The sequence below is a fragment of the Xiphophorus couchianus genome, chromosome 16 (assembly GCF_001444195.1).
Source record: "Xiphophorus couchianus chromosome 16, X_couchianus-1.0, whole genome shotgun sequence".
Lineage (NCBI taxonomy): Eukaryota > Metazoa > Chordata > Actinopteri > Cyprinodontiformes > Poeciliidae > Xiphophorus > Xiphophorus couchianus.
In genome coordinates, this window is record NC_040243.1 from 14,909,329 (window position 1) to 14,930,269 (window position 20,941).

Here is a 20,941-nt window from a genome sequence, read left to right on the forward strand (position 1 = left end):
TTTACAGTTTTTCATTAATTGATTATTAATTCTATTTGTAAAATAAAAAAAAAATAATACATATGATACCCACCTGTCCTAAGTTATCAAAGTTGTACTTATGGTGGACCCACTTGTACTTTTTGTCCAGACAATCTGACTTGTTAGTGATGTTTTTGACATCAGGGCCGAGACAGTAGAAAAATTTGCCTTTAAAAAGCTGCAAGATAAAGATAAAAAAGCCTATTGATGGCATCATATTATGTATTCCAGAAAGAAAAATAAGCCATTGGGTGTCACTCTAATGAGATAAAATAATGAGCTGGCTGAGAAACTTAACAGCAAAAAGTTTTGTACAAAAGAAGGAAGACAGTTAGCGATTTCTTGTGAGAAAAATACTTGGAAATTAAAGCTGCTTCACAATGAAATGTTAAGCCTGTAGTGATATAAACTGCTTTTAACACAAACAAATTATATCATTACCAATAATGATCTCATCAGTGATCTTAAAAAATATAAGGGTCTGAGTAGAAGACCCATTTGCCTACCTGTACGCCAAGGATACCAAAGATGATAAAGAATGCGCAACAGATAAGGACGATGTTGCCGATAGGCTTGAGGGAAGTGATGAGCGTCTCCACCACCAGCTTCAATCCTGGAGCTCTGCTTATCACTCTAAAGAGAGATGATATTACAGTAATATTTAATATGGTGTAATAATGCATATGTGTTTTGTGCAACTATTTCTGTATTTGCACCAATGAGATGAAATATTGTATGAATTATGAAAACATAACATGGTGAAATCAGATTTTACATCAGTGCCATGTTTATGTAGATAGATACATACACAGATTTTAGATGCACATACTGTATGACTCAACAAGTAAATCCCAGATATGGATTTAGGTACTCTACATTTAACTAGTTATATGTATATTTGTATCTCTATGTTTTCTATCAGATATTGATATGTGGGTCAGATGTTATTAGATAAGTCTCAATAAACAGGTATTGGAAGCTTGTAGAAAAACATGATGACTAAGTAATGGACTGTGTTCAATCACCAGTTTTTTGTGTATATCCAATTGTTAATCAATTTGTTAAATATTTTTGGAGCTATAAACGTACAAGTGTAATAAAGGTGATTACATATGCTTAGGTGAACCATGTTGTATTGCTCCTTTTAGTGAATCACCATTAAACTGGATATCTTTGGCAAATTGCCTATTTCAATCAATTGAAACACACACCAAAATATACAGTAGATCTACTTTAAAGCTGCGGTATGTAAAAAAAAATATGTTGCTATTGTGACAGAATAATATCAGACAGATGAGCTGTGAAAAAGTAAAATAGATCAAATTTCTCTCCTTTCATCATGTGGTGCTACTACCATCTACAGAAATAAAATGCTTGGTCAGAAGAACCAACCAATCAGATGTAGAAGGAAGATCTTAGCACTGTCAATCACCCTCATGTCCACCAATCAGTGCATTTCTGCAGATGACAGTATGGGAACTGGAAGGAGGTGGATGATCTCCATTTTTTCACAGATTATCTGTCTCATGCTATACTGTCATGCCTTAATGACATAAAAACCTATTTTTCGCAAAACGTTATCTACTGCAGCTTTAAGACAAGCACAATGTTTTAATGTATTCTAAAAATATATGGTGCATTACAAATTTGACTCTTATGTCCCAGGACTTAATGCATACCTGAGGGGACGCAACGTTCGTAGCAATCTCAGTACTCTGAGCACGCCCAAGATTTTCGCCCCTCCCGCCATGGACACAACAATATCAATCAACGACACAAAAACCAGGAATCCATCCAGAATGTTCCAGCTGCTCCGCAGATAAGCCTGCTCGCCCATATACAGTCCCATGGAAACCACCTGAACAGAAAGAAAGGTGGTAAAGCAATATGATGAGAACATGTACTTGATATATTGGGGCAGTTTGAACACAAATGGAAAGTGGTAGCTTGTCTGCTTCAGACTGAATAGCAGGAACAAAACAAAAAAAGAGACATTCATTCCACAACAGTGAGAGGATCAGTAAAATCAGGACACATTGTACACATGTAGAGAAGTAGTTTTAGTCTGCTGCATACTGTAGATATACTACATTCTACAGAAACAGTCGTGGAAAACGTGGTAGAAAGCAGCAAACATCTGGCACCTGCAAGTAATAATGACTGTCACCATTACTGATCTTGAAACAGAGTTCACAGCTGAAGTAGGACCTGAAAGCTAAAGCTTTTATCTTTGCCTTCTGTGTAACATGAGATGAGACTGACACACAGATGTTGAGCAAACATTACAGTTTAGATGCACACATATGGATCCTGAATCTTGCAAGGTAGAAGTGGGAGAATCATTTCTGCTTATGCAAAAATCTGCCGCTGACATTTGAAGCTATTTGCCAAATGTTCAGCAAAGCTTTGAGAGATCATGAAAGGGTTCTGTGCAAACATCAACACGATTGAAAGATCAGTCCGTGGGAAACATCTAAGGTCCGAAAGTCTTAACTGATTTAAATCCTAAAAAAGTTAAATGAATAAATAGCAATCGCTTCGTGTTTGCAGTTTCGACTGAGTTTAAAAGCTTTCTTTATGTTTGAATGTTACAAACAAACATGGAAACAAACATTCCTCTGAAATTGCAGAGTACCACTCTTGAGAAAGTCCAAAGAAAATCCTTCAGAGCAAACTTGTTTGGATAGGACTCAGAAGCCACTTATAAGGCAATGAGGAGTGAATCGATACTTTTGTAAAGCACTGTATTTCTTTTGATTTGTATGGTCTGCAGAAACCATACAAAAAAATTGCATTATACATCAAACATATTTTTTGTAACTTCAATATTTTGCCTGAAGATGCTTCAGATTGCTGACCATTTCTCCTACTGTGTCATATTTTGTTTCCCCTTCTCCCCCCTTTTTTGACCCAATCTTGTATGCAGCATTCAAACAGATGATAGAATCCTATGGCGAGATTGATGTTAAACAAACAAGCGCAACGACACACGTTTTGGAGACACACACAGGCTCAAAGGGAGACATGTACCACTTGGCCAGGGGGTTGACAAGTCTGCGGCTCCTTGACGGGCTCAGATTGGTTAATAATTGATTGCGGGAGTACATAATTGATGGCCCACTTATGCCAGACACTTTTTCAAAGAAAACAGAGGATGGGGACGAAAGAGTGAGGGAGAAGAATGAAAAAAAAAGACAGAGAAACAAACAGATTGAGAATTACAAAAATGACTGCTCAGATCCTAGAGAAGTTAAACCATAGAAGTGGAGAGAAAAGAAAGAGAGAGACATGCAGCAAGTAGGGGAATATGCATAGGAGTCAGCCACTAATTAATGACATTGCATAACTGTTTTCCCCAGAAGAACCTGGGAACTGGCTGTAAAAGAAAAAGAAGGAAATAGTATGTTCTGTCTGAGAACTGAAGGCAAGTCAATTGAAACAGGCAAACAAAGAAGGCATCTCTTTGGAGCCTGCACTGGCAGTAAAGAGAGACAGGTTGTAAAATGTTACCTTGAGAGTCATCTCGCCCACAAAGATGGCAGTAAAGATGTAGTTGGAAATGGTGAGAAAGACTCTTTCCTGTATGAACAGAAAAGAGAGAAGTAAAGAGAGTCAAGTGTCAGAAGCACCAAATGGGCCAATCAGGAGTTTTAAAGTGTCTTTACAGCACCTATTAGAGGGTAACATTCGGTTTATCACAAGAAAATGCTACTACAAAGCAAAAGCAGGAGCATTTTTGAGCAGCCTCAACTTAACACATAGAGCTCCTTGCAAAAGTATTCACATCCTCTATTGGTCTTTTATAGGATGGATCACAAAATATGTAATACCGGAAGAAAAAACAATCTTCAAAGTGTGCACTGAGCAGTTTTCAGAATAATCTTTCTGTTCAAATACAGCTTTTACACAAGTGTTTTGGGCTTTGTGTCTACCGGATTTGCATATTAACATACTGCAAATTTTGGCAATTCTCTCAGAGCTCTAGCTCTGTTCATTCCATATGTTCTTATGGCCTTCACAATAATGGCTATCTTTCTATCCACTCTTCCACCATAACTAGATTTGTGGAGTGCATGAGAAAAAAAAAATCCTCTTCTTAACAGATTCTCCCATCTGAGCTCTAGATGTTTATAAATCCTCCAAAGTTACTCTCTAGGCTGCTTAGGTAGAAACAGGGTAGGTTTGCAGCTGTACTAAAGCATATCTAAACTTTTTGTTTCTTCCTACTTTGTTCTGGAAAGCAAGATCTTTCCAGAATATCCTACTTCTGGAAAACTTAAATCTTTTACCTGTCTGCTGTGTTCAATACTTTTCATGAAGCTGTTTGTTCACTGATTTTCTCTCCCAAACCTCTGAGGCCTGCACAGATTAGTTGGATTTGTGCTAAGATTAAATTGAACACAATGAATATTTTTTATTCCCAATCAGGTCTTCTGAAAGCAGGTAACGACACTGGATTACTGACAGGCATCTGACTAAAGTGCATGTATGCTACTCATATTTTTTTGTAAGAAAATGTGAAAACCATCATTTTATATTTCACTCCTTTGTGTTGCTCTAACAAAATTATATAACAAAAACAAAACTCTTAAGTTGGCCACATTTCACATGGATTTACCAAGCTGCCTTGAAGGATCTTTGGCCTCTCAAGAGCCACTGTGATGCAGTTGGAGAAGATGAAAGCCAACACAACATAGTCAAACAGCTTATGGGCGATGATGGACTGGCACACCTGTCTGAACCTGACAAGAGAAAACAAGATGCAGAACTTTTTTTAAAAACAAAAAAGGCATTGCGGACAGTTATTGTCCTACCGCTGTGCCTGAGCTTATCTGCAACTTTCATCCAATCAAACTGGAACCGGTTCCCGTGATTGCATGGTAGCTTCTTCACATCTCAGTGAGTAAATAGTCTCATTCAGGCCCTGTTTACATAGCTTCTAATTCAAAACAAATTACTTTAACTCAGAATCCCAGGTACCCAGAGTACAGAGCTCTGCTGGGAGAACAGAGTTGAGGGATCTGAGAGAAACACACAGAGAAAAGAGAGAGGGAGGGGCTGGTAGCAGAAGGAAATAGGACGTTCAGTATGAACAGTGAATCTGCTTTTGAAACGTGAGCATGTGACAGCGCTCACTGCCAAAAAGCAATTAAATATTTTCACTGAAATGCTTATCAGAACAGATGACAGGAATATAAAAACGAGGAAAATACATATTTATTGTAAATAAACATGGAGAGTTTTCAATGTTTTCTTTTTTTTTTTAGAAAAATTATTAAACCCATCTATGTATAATGCCTTGAATGCAGATTTTAGCTTATCACTGTAAGGTGATGCAAATCACAATGACATGCCTTGCGAGGCTGCAGTCCTGTTTTTATTTGTGGGGGAGGGAGGAGGGAGTCTGCTGTTGGTAAAAAACTGGACAAGTAAATTATTTAGATTTATCTGTTCTTTTGCCATGTTTATTCTCAATCAAAAGCAACAACAGTGGGAGAGAAATGTGATTGTTTTAGATTATATTTGTTATTAATAATAACATTCCAAAATATAGAAACATTTTGTAAAAAGTTGGAGCAGATGTAAGGACAAGACTGGAAGTGATTGTGAAAAATTTCCAAATCAACTTGATGTAAATAGTAAAGGTACACCATCCATTTTGGTTGACTGGTAACTTTTCAAGGTGACATTGCAAAGGGGCGCCACAGGCACTCTGGGGGGAAAAAAATCTGGTAGTTAAGCTAAGCTAACAACTTTTTGTTTGAACTGTACCATCTAAATTTTCAGAAAATGACACCACATTCTGTTTATCTAAAATATTCTTGTATTTCCTGAAAAGGAATAATTTTCTTTTTAAATTTATAAAGTTAAGGGCATTAGGTTTAACAGGTTTAACTCCTGGGTTTAACTCCTGTTCACAGGAGTTAACCTGTAGTGAGTAGTGAGCTTGTGAACAAGCTCACTACTGAGCAATAAGCCTGTCACTATCCATAAATCCTAAAGCGGAAAGATAGAATGGTGTCATGTGGACTCACTTGTTCTGCGGAGAGAAGAGAAAGATGGACCAGTCTTCTCTCGTCTCACACCAGTCTGGTCTGTATGCCTCCAACATCTTCTGGATTCGGAAGCATAAGCTCTGCAACAAACACATAGATCAGAGCTCACAAAGGTACACAGAAAAACACAGCTATGAAAACACAAAGCTTCATAGAAAGAGTGCGTTTAGGCTGCATTTTTTAAATTATTTTTTAATTATTTATTTTTTATTAAGTGAAATATTTATGTGGCGACGACTTGGACATCTTTCAACATTACCATCTGCACAGTTCTTCTCCAATGCTTTCTAAATAGTCCTTCCCAATTAACCTTGTTTTGCTCACACACTTACTTGCTTACAAGGTGAAAAAAAATAAAACTCCAACGAGTGATGATTGACTGTGAGTGAATACACATGGAAAGTTGATATAAATCAGACACAATTGACTAAACGATCACAGTGTTTTTAAAATCCAGCACTTTAACTTTGGAGTTAACAGGCAAGTTACTTTAAGTCCTAAAAGCAGATTCTACTCATTTCCTCTAAGTTGTGTGGAGGTGCAGCTGAATATCACTTTTCATAAATGAAACAAACATTTAGGCTCTTTTCCCTTTCCAAGCAAACAAACAGTAACTTACATATTCAATGTCGTCATCCAGGTCCTCCCTGTCCTTGCTGCGTGTGTTGACCTGGGGGAAGACATCCGTCATCAGGTGGCTCTGGAGGTTCACCCCTCCGGTCTGCTCCGTCTGCCGCCTTGAGGGTGGAAGGAGCAGGTGCGACAGTGGCGTCTTCCCATTACAGTCTTGGTGGATTCCTTCCAAGTCCCCACTGGTGCTGATCACAAGCCCTCCAGAGAGGCTCTTCTTCCTGTGGTGAGCATGGAGTTTCACGGGAGGGAGAGCATGATGTTGCTGTGGGTTTCCAGCTGGAGACTGAAGCATGTGTGGGAGCTCCAGGGAGAGAGCTCTGCGGTCCCTACGAGGTACAAAATAGTCATGGAGCTTTGGATGCGGCAGCTGAAGACAATGAGGAGCGGCAGCAGGTGGAGAGAGAAGGGACTCCTCTTCATCTGGCTGGATATGATGGTGATGGTGGGGAGACGAGGAGGCACGAGGGCCGCGGATACGGAGGCTTCCCCCTACCATCCCTCCGAGACCCCCCAGACCGTAGCCATAAAAAGGCCTTGCAGACGTAGGCGTGAAGGCAGGGCTGGCAGAGGGAGATGAGGAGGAGCAGGGTCGGCCCCCAAGGCTGCTCCAGCTGGAGCGACGGGCCCACAAGGGGTGAGGCTGGGGAGGTAGCGGACGGCCCCAGTTGTGGTAACCTCGACCTGGATACTGATAAAGGAAAATCTATTATGAATTTCTAAGAATATAATTTAAAAAAAATTCTCTTACTGGCCTCTGTTTATCAAAAATAACCTACAATAGAATTATGGCTGAATAATCATTTCCAACGTCATTCTCAACTATATCAATTTAGAAGTGAGTGTAAGACACACTCATAGCACACACTGATCACATAGACAGACAGACAGACAGACAGACAGACAGACAGATAGACAGATAGATAGATAGATAGATAGATAGATAGATAGATAGATAGATAGTCCTGTTAACAATAAAGGCATTGCATATTTGGATGCATAGAGATTTTTTTGAGTTTTAGAAGCTTCTTTTAACTTGTTAAAAATCTTCTGTCCCTTTAAAATCTGAGAAAAAGATAGATTTTTTTTACTCCTTTGTTCATCCATGTTGAAAATAAACAAGAATGTTGCATTATAGGGTGATTGTTTCCAGCTACTACAACAACACCATTGATCATACACTACAATTGGCCAGCATACACAATTTCATGAATCATATTTGGAACTTGCCCTATAGTCATTTTTTACCCAAACCTGTGCCAGGTTTGATAAATGAGGCCGACAGTCTCAAGAGTCTCAAGAACTAACTAGTCTACATAGCACATACAGTATATTATTATTCAGTCAGGAGCTAATGTGGTTAAAGTTTACATTTACAACCTTTTCCACTTACCGCAGCCCTCCTCTCCAGGTCAGCTCTGCCGAGAGAAATAACACTGTTCTTTCTGGAGCCGAGTGCAAAGGTCAACTTCTCTCCTGGAAACAGACCAGCAGGCAACAATGACATGTCCAGGTGTCCGTTAGGGGTCAGGGTACAGATCTTTGGGTCTGCAGAAGACAGAAGGAAAAGTGCGGGAAGCAAACAAAGGAAATCAACAGGATTGTTAAGTGGAGGTAAAGCGAAAAATAAGACAGATGAGTGGAAAGAAACTGTCAAAAGGAGAAACAAGGAGCATTAAATACACCCCTTGCCTTCCTTTGTTTATGTTTTGTCTGTTGCTGCTATGAAAGCAGAGGCCTCCACATCACTGTACACAATAAATGTCCCAAAACAATGTTATAGCCACCTCCAAGGGGCAGAGGAGGATTTAATTCACAATAAATTGTCTTTCAAAAGGCAGAAAGAAACACATAACAGTGAAACAAAGGGATATCTGCCAGTGGTTTATCCATTGCTGAACATGTCTTTGGGAGAAATTGGTCTTTAAAAACAATTCAAATGTGCTTTTCTTCCACCAACACTGACATTTAAAAAGGTACACTTGAACTCAGGGGAACAGTGACAGTCAGACACCATCAGATGACTCCCTAATGTGTTGCTAAATGCCGCTCTGTACTGCAGTCTATGGCTGGTTCATTCCTGCTTTTTCAGCAACTATGAAGGGATATGCAGAGAGAATGCTAAAACTGAAATAGAGTTTGCAATCCATAAAGTTCATTAAGCTTACATCTTTAGTCTGGGGAAGGTGCTTAGCAAGCTTTTCTTGTGAAAACTGTAGGTATTTTATGCCACAGGTTACAACATGCAAATTTCACAGCACACACTGCAATCATTATACTTGGATGTGAAAGTACACCTTTATAATAATGATATAATTAATTATGAATTAATTAAATGAATAAATAAATAGATTTAATAAAAATCTATTTTTATTTTAGGATGATATTGAAGTCTCAGAAGAACTGCTGTACAGATTGAAGTATGGAAACAAATAAAATTCTGACACAATAAAGAAGATGAGGTGCTTTTCACTGTGAAGTTCTTAGAATAAAGTTTCTAAAATACTTCCCATCTTTTTTTTTAGTAAACTAGTTGTAACAGCAGTGACAAAACTCTAACTCTGCTAAATAGTCACAGACATTGCACCTGAGAGGTGAAGGGAGTCTTTTTGCTTATCATTTTCGTCAAAATTACAGGAGGATCTGTCATCATCCGAATAGGAGCGATTTGCGTCACCCTGTTGAAGGAAGAAGAGAAAAAGAACACATAAAGTGGAGACCTTTAAAAAACACAAAATATGCAGTTTCAAAGACATAACATCTTATTTCTTTTGTTGTATTGTGTTTAATGCATGGTTTGTCTCTATGATTACCTCTGCTTGAAAACCTTCAACCAAAATGGCGACGAGTAAATTGAAGAGCACGTAGTTTCCAAATGTCATAAGGGCGACGAAGTAAAGAGCAGCACAGGGAGAGGTGGACGCCATGCCATTGTAGAGAACCATGTTCCAGTCCTCCTGAGTTAGAATCTAAAGCAGACGCAAGCATAATGAAAAGCATTTTGCTTGCCCAATGAAGGAAAACGCATGGTATGAATTTGTGAGTTTAAACTACTTGTACCTGAAATACAGTGACGATAGCCCAAAGTAAGGAGTCAAAGTTCTTTCTGTCAGGAACCGTATCTCCTGCCTCTGTCTTCAAACTGAACTTACAGCCAAATATATGCATCCCCAAGATACTGCAGCAAAACAAGATTTTTATGTACAATTGAATATGCACAGAATATGCTGTTTCTTAAAGGAAGCTTATTGATGACTACATCAAGCATGTTGGTGCAAGCAGACATTTAACCAAGTATTAGTATGAGTGGATTTATATCTATATATGAGGATGAAAGGATCCTTATATCAGAGCAAAAGAAAACTGCTTTTCTTTTGCTCTGAGAAAAGCAAAGTTATTTTTAATTGTTCCATTTGGTTCTTACTTCTAAAAACATAATTGAAGTTATAAATTGTATTATTATTCCATGCACAAAAAAGAACAGTTCGAATGTATCATTAAAAACAAAAAAATAACAAAACATTCAAGTTAAACTGTTCTTATGGAAGCAAATGTTTAAACTACTCTGACAAATGTGATAGCACTTATAACAATTTCAAGATGAGACTACTAAAATCAAAATAATGCTTACTGAACCAATGATGGTTTGCATAAAATATTTTATGCAAACCATAAAATATTATTTTATGGTTTGCAGTGATGATGAAAAAAACATTTTCAGTCTCAAACTGTTAGACCTACAGCAAATGTTACACATACTGCCTTTTTGCATACGTATGTAGCAAAAAGATACATACGTATCTTCTATTCACAAACTCATTTGTGAATAGAAGATACGTGCTTTAAGTATTAGATTGACAGCTTGTATGGGTAAAATGTAGATTTTCTTTTTTGTCAAATTCCAAAAAGAAGTGATAAGATTACCTGAAGATGAATATGAAGAGCATGAGCAGCATGCAGAAGGTGGCCACGTTGTCCATGGTCTTCATCAGGACCACAAGCTGCCTCCTCAGTGCAGGCATGAACCTCACCAGCTTAATGACCCTCAGCAGCCTGAACGTCCTCAGCACTGACAGACCACCATCTGCCTGACCAATGATCTCACACACACTGGAGTTTGTGTTGTAGAAAGTGTGCACAATTAGAGAGTGTGGGATGACATGGAGAAATAAAGGCACCTGGTAACTCTGGGAGTAAAAAATTATGCTGGTATTTGATTCTATTGTAATTAAATGCAGAAAATCAGATTTTTAAAAAAATTTGCAGTTATACATTTGTTCCATTCAATTCAACTTCAAAACAGAATATGCCAAAAATGTACAATTTCTGGAATGATAGTTGCCACCTGAATGTAGATACAAATCAGACATGCAACATTATCATACATTACATGTTTGTCCAATAATTTTCCTTTATTATGATGGATTACAGACCTGATGATGACAATAATGCCATCAAAGATGTTGTATGGGTTCCTCAAGTACTCAAAAAAGCCAAAAGCTGAGAGCTTTAGGATCATCTCCAGGGTAAACATGCTGGTGAAGACAATGTTACAGATTTCCAGGACATTGGTCAGTTCCTCAGGCTTGGTGGACACAGAAACAGTGCAGGGACACAGAAACATAAAAAGACAAAGTCAAATAACAAGTCAGTAGGGAGGATGGAATCAAAAATGTTGAAGTAAAACAAAAAGTAAAGAATGTAGAGACTGGGCTAGTTTTCATGTTACATAAGATGTAAAAGACATCAAAACCAGAGAGATAATTATAGTGTCTTGTAAAAGCTTTCATACCTTGTGAACTAAATGTTTGTTTTTTTCATTACAACCACATACTTCTATATATTATTTTGGAAATTTAAACTAAAAGAGCTACTCGATGAAAAAAATATTAGTGAAGAGACATGATCACGAAAACCAAGGAGCACAGAGGGCAGGTAAGTTTGGAGATTAAAGCTGAGTTGGGTTATAAAATAATATTCAGAGTTTTCAACATCTCTCAGCACTGCCAAATCAGTTATGCACCCAGCAAAACATGGCTGTGCAACTGAACTGACAGGCCTCGGAAAGAGATCATTAATCAGGGAAGCTGCCAATTACTCCATTTTAACTCTGGACCAGCTGAAGATATCGACAACTCAGGTGAGAGAATCTGTTGACAAGCCTCCAAAAATTTAACAAATCCTTTGTTCAGAGAAAGTCATGAGAAACCCATTTTAAAACTGATCAAAGACCACACGAGGAAACAACAATTATGTGGAAGAAGGTTTTCTGGTCAGATGATATCTAAATTAAACTTTCTGGTCTACATGGAAAACTGTTTGAACTAACATTATCATGCTGTAAAGATGCTTTCTTTCAGAAGTGCCTGGGAATTTGATCAGAAGAGATGGGAAGAAGGATGGAGGGTGTAAAAGACATAACCTTCTATCAACAACCCTACAGTTAGAGCTGCAATGTCATTTTTTAAATTAAAGTATATGCATTTGCTAGAATGTCTTAGTCAATATTCAAACATAATCCAATTGAGAAGCTTTAGAATGTCTTGCATTTGCTGTGCACAAATGTTCTCCATCCAGTCTGACTAGGTTTGGTGTGTGCACAAGAAATTCAGAATCTTCAGTAAAAAGTGGTTGTAAGAAGTCTCACAGAAGGGCTTAATGCAAATTCATGAATCTGTCAGGACCTGAAAATTGCTGGTTAGACACTCTTCATCCAATTTTGGATGAGATTTTAGTCTCTAGGGCATCCAAAACTGTTTGAGGGATACCCAAAAAGACGTGCAGATGCATTTGCTGCCAAAGGCAGCTCTTTAGAGTACTGACTGATGCCTGATCGCAGTTTTTTTATTATTTTATTTTGAAAACATGGAATTTATGTATAAATGGCATACTAATTTATGTGAGTTTATCACAGAAAATTCCAATAAAATACAATATGTGGAGTGTTATAACAGATACTGAAAGACTCACAGGCTGTGAATACTTTTGTAGGGCACTGTATAAGAACTGCACTGCATAAGTAGAAACCCTGAAATACACAAGGCAGGGTTTATTTCCATTTGTATGTGACTGTGCATGACTAGACGCACTTTATCCCAGTGTATTGTGCATATGACTGAATGTTGTGTTTGCACAATATGGATCAGATGCTTTCACTGATACCCCCTGTGAATTTTCAGTTTCAAAGCCAGCAGAGGAAAGAAAAAAACAGCCAGCAGAGCCCTGCCAAAGTTAGCAAACCATGTCAGAGAAACACATTCTCAGCCCTCCCCGTCTCTAATCCGCTTTTGCCTCCAATCTATCTCCATTCCCCTCGTACTTCCATCCCTTTTTTCTCTCTCCTTTTTCTGAGTCTCATTATCAGGCTGACCCATCTCTTCCCAATCGATATCATCCTGTCGATCAGTAGAAAGAGAACAGGAAAGGAACGGAGTGAATTTAGAAGGAGATGAGGAGAAGACAACAGATGGTGTAGCTGAAGACAGGATAAGTTACAAGAAAAAGTAAAAAAAACAAAAACATAAGAAACACTTAAAGGTAAGCAGGGAGCAAAAGAAAATACTTCTTATCACTAAACATCCAGCGTTGTAAAAGGAAAATCCACAGATACAATAACACCACCTGATCAGGTGCTGCAGTAAGGAGGTAAACAGATACACAAATGCAATTTTTAGTCCATTGCACCTGCTCTAACCTTGAGTTTCCTTACTCATCCTTAACACCAACACAGGATGGGGGATTTATTGCTATTGACATACCTATCATGACTCTTGACATCACAACTTAACTCAGACAAAATGCCATCATCACTCCCTCTTCAGGCTTTTGCCCAACTCCTCTGTACAGTTTCCTTTTTTTTTCTTGCCTTATTACCTTCCTCTGCTTACCTCGGTCTCAAGCTGTTCTACAATATTTACTTGAACTTGACTATTCATCCATTTGTATGGTTTTATTTCCATCTAGCCAACAGGTCCATCACAGGGCAACACAGAAATACACAAGAAAAACAAGAATGTACTCATACAAATGGACCATTTTGGAGAACAAAAAGAGAACCCACTCATGAACAGGAGAAACAGACCCCAGACCTACGTAGAATAGAACCGAGGACCTTCTCGCTGCAAAGAAACAGTGCTACCAACTCCATCTGTCCATAAAATAAACCCTTGCAAGCCTTTATAAGATTACACTGTAAAACTTTAAAGTTGCTGTGAATTTGTAACAAAAATACTCCCGTCTTTTATTATGATACTTTGCTAAAATGGAATCAAGAGTGGACCATAATTCCTCTATAGCCATGTAAAAGACTCATTGCCAATTTACACCAAATACTTAACAGTAGTTGTTGCTGGCATGGGTGGGACAACCAATCATCCGATTTAAGGGCCAATTACTTTCCTATGAAGAATTTGAAATTGCCAATAAAATTCACAGGCAAATATATATCAATGTGCTCCATAAGGTTTTTGCCCTTTGGTATTCACCGAGCTGGGATTTTTGCAGGAGGCAATGTGGTTTTCATACAGAAAAATAACCCAACACTTAAATGAATACTTTTCTGTCAACCTGCAAAAACCTGTGGAGGCAGAAAAATGCAGAAGATACTCAAAAAAGCAATAAAGATGTGTGTGTCCAAACGTCAGTGTAGGCTTCTTGCTTTGAAAAGCCCACACTTGTTAAAAAAAAAAAAAAAAAAAAAAAAACGATTCTCACCAGGAACAGAGCTGAAAACTGCTGTGTGACTTCTGCCTGCCTTTGCACCTTGGAGGTCTCCTTCCTCCTCTTTTCCCCCCTCCACTCGCTTGTCTCCCCTCGATCCACCTTCCCCAACCAACCCCTCGTTTATTTTTAGAGTCTTCAGAGATGAGAGAAACAGAAAGCAACTACTCTGTACACTGTCAGAGAGTGAGTGGGTGGATGACAGAGGAAAAAGTGGGGAGGCAGCGGGTGAAATCAAGGGAGGTAAAAAGAAAAAAATAGAGTCAGAGAGTAGATGCGACACTTGAGGTAAAACAGGAAGGATGGTAGGTAGGAAGAAAGGCAGCCATAGAAAAGATTGAAAGGAAATATACACAAAGGAGTTTAATGGGGGGAATAAGGAGAGTGAGGTGGAAATAATATTAGGGAAAAAAAGGGAGGAGAATCATCTGATCTGGAGAGGAAGAGAAGAGGAATCAAGCTGTCTTATGTAACAGCTTGTGAGTCTTTGCTTGGATGTGTTTCTATTGGTACATTTGCGCAAGTATGAAAAAAGATATTTGTTTGTCCTCACAAAGACTGGACAAAAAAAAACTTGTGTTTGCAAGTGCACGTGTGTCCTTGGCAGGCGATTTCCACTCCCCCTCGCCGACACCTGCTTTGTTCGCCTCTGAACAGACAGGGCCACTGTTAAAGAGTTGTCTGTTTTGTCTGCTGTTGGGCTAAATGTTTATACCTCTGTCAAGAAACTGTGTGGCACTGATGATCTACGCCCACGCTCATCTGTCGGAATCTCATCTGCCGTTGCAATATTTCTTTCTGTGACTCGTAGTGAGAGGGGAGTGAAAAATGATCACACCAACGCACTCTGTTGACACCATAGTGCTGTATGCCAATCTAAATAATTGAATGCAGTGTTCCAAAACAATCACTATCTCTGCTGGCTCAGAGCTTTTGGAGTAAGTGCACAAATAAATAAGAGAGTTGTCTTGACAATTACAATGGATTGAACATTGAAGGATTGAGAATGTGTGGTATGCAGAATATGCTTTTTTTCTGATCAAAGCCAGAAAACTAATCTGTTACAATATTTCCAGATTAATTAGGGTTGTGGTCCTCAACTTTTAAAGTGCTTATTATACTTTAAGGCGCCACTTTAATGAGGAGCTCCTGAGGAGTATGTGGTTGTGGTCTGACTATGGGTATAATTCTGTATTTGTATAAATAGCTCTAGCAGTGTTTCTTTGACATCCATTTTCATTTCAAGATGGGAATTGTGACATTGTGGTCGAGGATATCCGTTTATCCCGATATACTCTTCCGGATAAACAGAAGAGTATATCTGTTTTTTAACATGGTTATGCTTTTAATTGTATTCTGCTGCACATTATTTTAACTTCTGAAATAACACAATATGAGCCTCCAGATATAATGCCCATGGTGCGCCGCCATGGCCAAAAATGGCAGGGCCGATTTTATTCCAAGTCCAACCCTGATAAAATTATATTTTAATTAAGCTTCATCTGCCAGATGTTCTCACAAAAATTGAAATCATCACACTTCCACCAACTTCCTTGACAGATATTTGACCTACTGGTGTGGTAAAGTGTTTGGTTTTCGCTTGACATTCTATAAAACTAGATTTTTCTAACAGAACAGTCATCAATTTTAACATTTAACTAGCTGACTGAGGCTAAGATCCACACATATTTGCCTCATCATATGTTCCTCATTTTAAAGTGAGATAGTGAGATTGATCATCTTACCTGGTTGTGGTGTTCAATGCCCATGCTGATGGTGTTGATAAGAATTGCAATCATAATGCCCCTGCTGAAGTACTTGCTCTCCACAATACCCCAAAGTTTCCTTCTCATATCCTTCCAAAGGTCCCTACAACGTCCAAAACACGTCCTCCTTTGCCTCCTCTCCTCATTTTTCTTCTCCTCTAAGTGGTTCTCCTCTTTGTCTGTTTCCTTCACGGCATCTTCTTCATTTTCTTCCCCATTCTCCTGTCCTGCAGACCTCGAACCTTCCTTCAAACAGATAGGGCACTCCTCAGGGCTCTGGACAGTCAGGCTGATGGAATTAGCTTGAGCTTGGGAGTCATGGTTCTGCTTGCCATGGTGCGGACATTTGGGTGCTGAGGGGAAGCAGCAACAACACAAGTCTAATCATGAGCACAGTCTTGAACAGTTGCATGTTAATCTGCCAGACTGAATGTATGTAATTTCTCTTTAACAATTTTCCTCTTACTTACATCTTTGGTGCCTCAAATGATGCCGATCTCCATTGACATTCCCTCCCCCTCGCCTGTTGCCCCTGCCTATACTGGTTGGAGCAGGCTTGCCTCTTAGAGTGTAGTAGAGAGCTGCTGATCTCCTCTTGGCCTTACGAAGGACGTGACAGACCAGCTGGAAGAGCTCTTCATAGCAGTCTCCTGGTTCAGCCATGCTGGCTAAGGTGGAAGAGGACAGGCACTGCGCTCTTTGCTCCTGCATCAGCTGGTGCTCCCGCTGTTTGGTCTCTGAGAATTGAGTGGCGATGACCACCAGGCACAGGTTGATCATGAAGAATGAACCAATCTGGACGAGGGGGGAGGAAAAGCGGATATTCTAAATGAATATACAAGTAGATGAGGAATAAGATTAAGCATACAAAGGTAAATTACTCCTTACAGTCTATGCTAAGAATGTAAAAACCTTAACACCAGTATGTGTAAAAGGCTACAAATCAAGATGCAATAAATAAAAATGTGAAGTACTGGATTTTTCCAGGGGTAATTGCACACTTGTTTGTAGAAGCTCTCACACTTTCTGATTCCATTTGTGGAAATCGTGCACACATGCTGAAGGTCTCTGAGGTCTGGCCTCCTACCAAACCACGGCTGACTGGAGGAGACAGACAGAGCCAGCACATACCCAAGGCACAGTTCATAGTCTGCCTTTCACTCTTTTTCTTTCTTCTCTGATTTAAATTTAACATCTATTTGAAATTAGACATCTGTGTTGTTAACCCGTGGAGTCTTTGAGAGATCATGAACCGGCTCTTAACTTTGGTCTGAGTGTTAAATCCAGTCACTTAGTAAATGTTTTATAGACAATTATTTTAAGAAATAATTATTTTTCTGTAAACTAGACCAGAAAGACACGCTAACAAACTAATCAAAAGATGCCCTCAACTCCCTTAATGTTATCTTGTTTATATAATAAACACTTCACTGGTTGGTGACATAAAAACCTTAATTATAGATGGAAATATTGATAAAGTCTGGTGTATGTATATGCTGTTGAACATTTTTCCTTATTGGGATGAGCTGAACAATATAGACCAACCTTTAAAATAGGTGAACAAATACATATATAATAAGTTATTATTAAAATTATATATTTGTATGTCAAAACGTTTTGTTGTGAAACCCCTTTCCATGTGTTTTAACTTTGCTCCACACATTAACATGTCTTATTGTAAACAGTATAATACTTTCAAAGAACAGATTTACTGAGATAAAATTACACAAAGATGCATTTACAAATCAAAGTGGCTGCACTTTTTTGGGGGGCATCAGAGTAAGTACGGGTAAGTCCAGATGATTGCCACACTTGTCAGAGTTTTAAAAAGTTAAGAAAAGCATGCCTCATGTTTCTTTCACTTCACATTTATGTGCTACCTGTTAATCTATCACATAAAATCCCATTTAAAACACATTGAGTTTGGTGAATGAATGTGGAAAAGGCAAATTAAACTTTTACAAGGCACTTTAGGTGATCAAACAATTAGAAAAACTAAAGAGTTGGCACTTTTTAGCTGTAGTAGCGGGAATCATTTTGAAACTGCTGAATTGGGCCTTTACTCCGGTACTTTGAGCAGGTTACAAAACAGTGATTAGATCAATACTTGCTAACACTGACAAACTGAAAAACCATACTGCTGGACGAAGGGGAACACTAGATATGTTTTCTATAAGCTATAGTCCCTTAAGACAGATATGAACATGCCAAAAAAAAAACCCACAGATATAAACACATCTTCAAGGCCAAAACATTTGGAACAGGCATGCTTAATAAAAGATGCTCAGATATCAAATCCAAAACTAATGGCCTTCTGCCTTTAGACTTTCATCTGCAATGATCAAAGATTTAGGGCAAGGTGAAGGAGAGTCGGGGCAACCCAGAGATATTTACAGAGAGAAACACACGGAGGGGAATTGTAGAAGGGAGGAGGAAAGAAAGGAGGAGAGACACCCAGCTGTGGTCTGTGGGTCAAAGCAGGTCTGCAGGTGTGGGAGGCTTTGATTTCCCTCCAGCCTTGCATCTGTGCGAGTGTCTATTCTGTGATTCTGATCAGCGGACAGCTTTACGCATAATCAGGGGGGGCAGTCGAATATCACACATTTAGATCATCACTGCATTATGCATGCATGTGTGCACACACAAACACACTCCAATACCCACACATCTCATAGCAGGTATGTTCCAGCAAAAAAACCCTACAAATGTTAATAGTAAGCAAAGCTTACTGCAGGGAATTTTTATAGATTTTGTTGTTGGTGCTGTCACACACATTTGAATGCATTAGAGCTTATTCTTGTTGTAAATAGGACATTTCTTATCATTTGCCTTTTACTTTTATTGAGTTACTCTCTTCAACATGCCACAGTAAACGCTCTTACGGTTTCTCAGTGTATCAAGTGTCATGCAGAGAAGAGTCTCTTTGTAAAACATCATGGAGGTCAAACTTCTTGTCCTGAGTTCTGTAACCCTGAATACACAAGCTCAATAAACAGCAGTCGATCCAGTAACTTAGAAGGGCCATTTGAACACTTTTCAAACAAATTCATATAATTTGGAGATCATTTTTAGAGGGTTTGTAGCTTTTGAAGGTACAGTTTGATCAAAATGAAACAGATAATCATTTTACTGACTCCAACACTATTTTGCTACCAGAGGATGGTAGAAATGATTTAAGTTGCTTGCCATCTGCAGTGAAAACGCTGAAGAGCCATGGCTCTGGGAAACTGAAGCATGCAAAATCCCCAAGAAAAGAAAAAAAAGAAGCTAAAATTATAAAATTGCTTCCACAAACTTTAGACATCTGATATTCAAGGCCTAGACAAACAAACAAAAATAATACTCAGTGTGGAGTATTTCACCCGTAGGGGCTGGGAATGAAATGATTAAAACCGCAACTGTTGTGGAAAACTGGCTTGCATGTATGACTGACGTCTCACTCCACTTTTTAATATTGCTGCTTTTCACATTTCCATATCATCATACTCTAAAATATTTTCTTATATAACCTTATTGTCACTGTCAGGGTTTTTTTGTTGTATTTTAATTTTAAATTTGCATTTACACCATTACATTTGTTAAAGTATTCACCTGCTTATAGAAGAGTGCAACATCTGGGACTTGTATTGTAGTTTTATTGCAAGACAGAGGGATTTAATCCCACTTACAGGCAACCAAAAGGACACCGAGGGCAGAGTAAAACAGCCTTTAGTGCAGTGCCAGCTGGTACTTTATGGAAAACATCTGTGTATACATCATCAAGTGTATACTCCATATGGCTGAACTCAGAAATAGATTATCCTTCCAAAGATAACATTCAGGCCTGGCTAAAATATTTCAAAAGTTTGTGAAAGAATGTGTTATAGTTATACAAAATCAGTCTTGAACCTTTGATTTATACTTCCAAATGATCTAAGTGATTGTTTGGCATAAGAAACAAAGCTGAGAATTACCAAGAAAACATTAAACTCACAGCGAAAGATGGGGGAGGCAACATCAGGCTCTGGGGTTACTTTTCTTAAAGTACTAATGAGATTTATATCCACGTCCTTTAATTTGTGATCAGCTTTATATTGTAGTTAGCTTAGGGTATGACCCTTCAGTTATCTGCTAAAAGCTAAAGATGAAATGTGTTTTTTAGCATGACCAAGCAAAGCAATAAAGTATGGCCAAACTCCAGCACTACATAAATCAGATAATCTGTGGGGGACATTTGATGAGGACGGTGGTGCCATTTAATCAGTGGTTTGTATACTTTTGAAAGCTGTTGTATCTCTGACTAACTGAGTGGGACAAACAACATTAGTCTTTGAAAATATGGCACTTTCTATAATTTTAAAAAATGTACAAATAGAGATTTTGTTTTCACTTATTGGCCAAATAATGCTTTTTGTGATAAAACAGAGCCAGCGCTGTGACGGACTGTTTGCTTAACAAGGTGGTTTAGAGTGCATAGCTCCCTTTGCAAAGGGTTTTGTAAATTAAGTAAATGCACAAACTCTGGTTTGCTGCCAAGGCTAAAAATGCAGTATTTATTTTATCTCTAACATTTAACCCTTTAAGGAAGCATGATACATGTGTTGAGCAGAGTTACTTACAATGATGAGAAGGATGAAGTAGATGAAGTTGTAAAAGGAGTGAGCATCCATCACATAATACATGATCTCCACCCAGCCCTCTAATGTTATCACCTAGGGAAGGAGATGGAGCAACAATATTAATTTATGAATGTACTGTTTTTTATAGATC

The 20,941-nt window shown here is 38.5% G+C and overlaps 1 protein-coding gene across 7 annotated transcripts in view; it reads right to left on the reverse strand.

The window, feature by feature from the left end:
* The window catches only part of cacna1ia (calcium voltage-gated channel subunit alpha1 Ia), a 160,405-nt gene that overhangs the window by 31,616 nt on the left and 107,848 nt on the right, over nucleotides 1–20,941 (reverse strand). For 6 of the 7 annotated variants that reach the window (XM_028042223.1, XM_028042221.1, XM_028042219.1 and 3 more), the window contains 16 exons: nucleotides 20,791–20,883; nucleotides 16,663–16,987; nucleotides 16,172–16,545; nucleotides 11,141–11,292; nucleotides 10,632–10,817; nucleotides 9,768–9,885; nucleotides 9,521–9,676; nucleotides 9,295–9,385; nucleotides 8,101–8,255; nucleotides 6,697–7,398; nucleotides 6,057–6,157; nucleotides 4,640–4,763; nucleotides 3,532–3,600; nucleotides 1,701–1,879; nucleotides 528–654; nucleotides 74–199 (listed from right to left, as the gene is read on the reverse strand). In XM_028042223.1, coding sequence (XP_027898024.1) covers nucleotides 74–199; nucleotides 528–654; nucleotides 1,701–1,879; nucleotides 3,532–3,600; nucleotides 4,640–4,763; nucleotides 6,057–6,157; nucleotides 6,697–7,398; nucleotides 8,101–8,255; nucleotides 9,295–9,385; nucleotides 9,521–9,676; nucleotides 9,768–9,885; nucleotides 10,632–10,817; nucleotides 11,141–11,292; nucleotides 16,172–16,545; nucleotides 16,663–16,987; nucleotides 20,791–20,883 — 3,078 coding nt within the window. The remainder of the gene's footprint in view (nucleotides 1–73; nucleotides 200–527; nucleotides 655–1,700; nucleotides 1,880–3,531; nucleotides 3,601–4,639; nucleotides 4,764–6,056; nucleotides 6,158–6,696; nucleotides 7,399–8,100; nucleotides 8,256–9,294; nucleotides 9,386–9,520; nucleotides 9,677–9,767; nucleotides 9,886–10,631; nucleotides 10,818–11,140; nucleotides 11,293–16,171; nucleotides 16,546–16,662; nucleotides 16,988–20,790; nucleotides 20,884–20,941) is intronic. The other variant, XM_028042220.1, reaches the window with a different exon arrangement.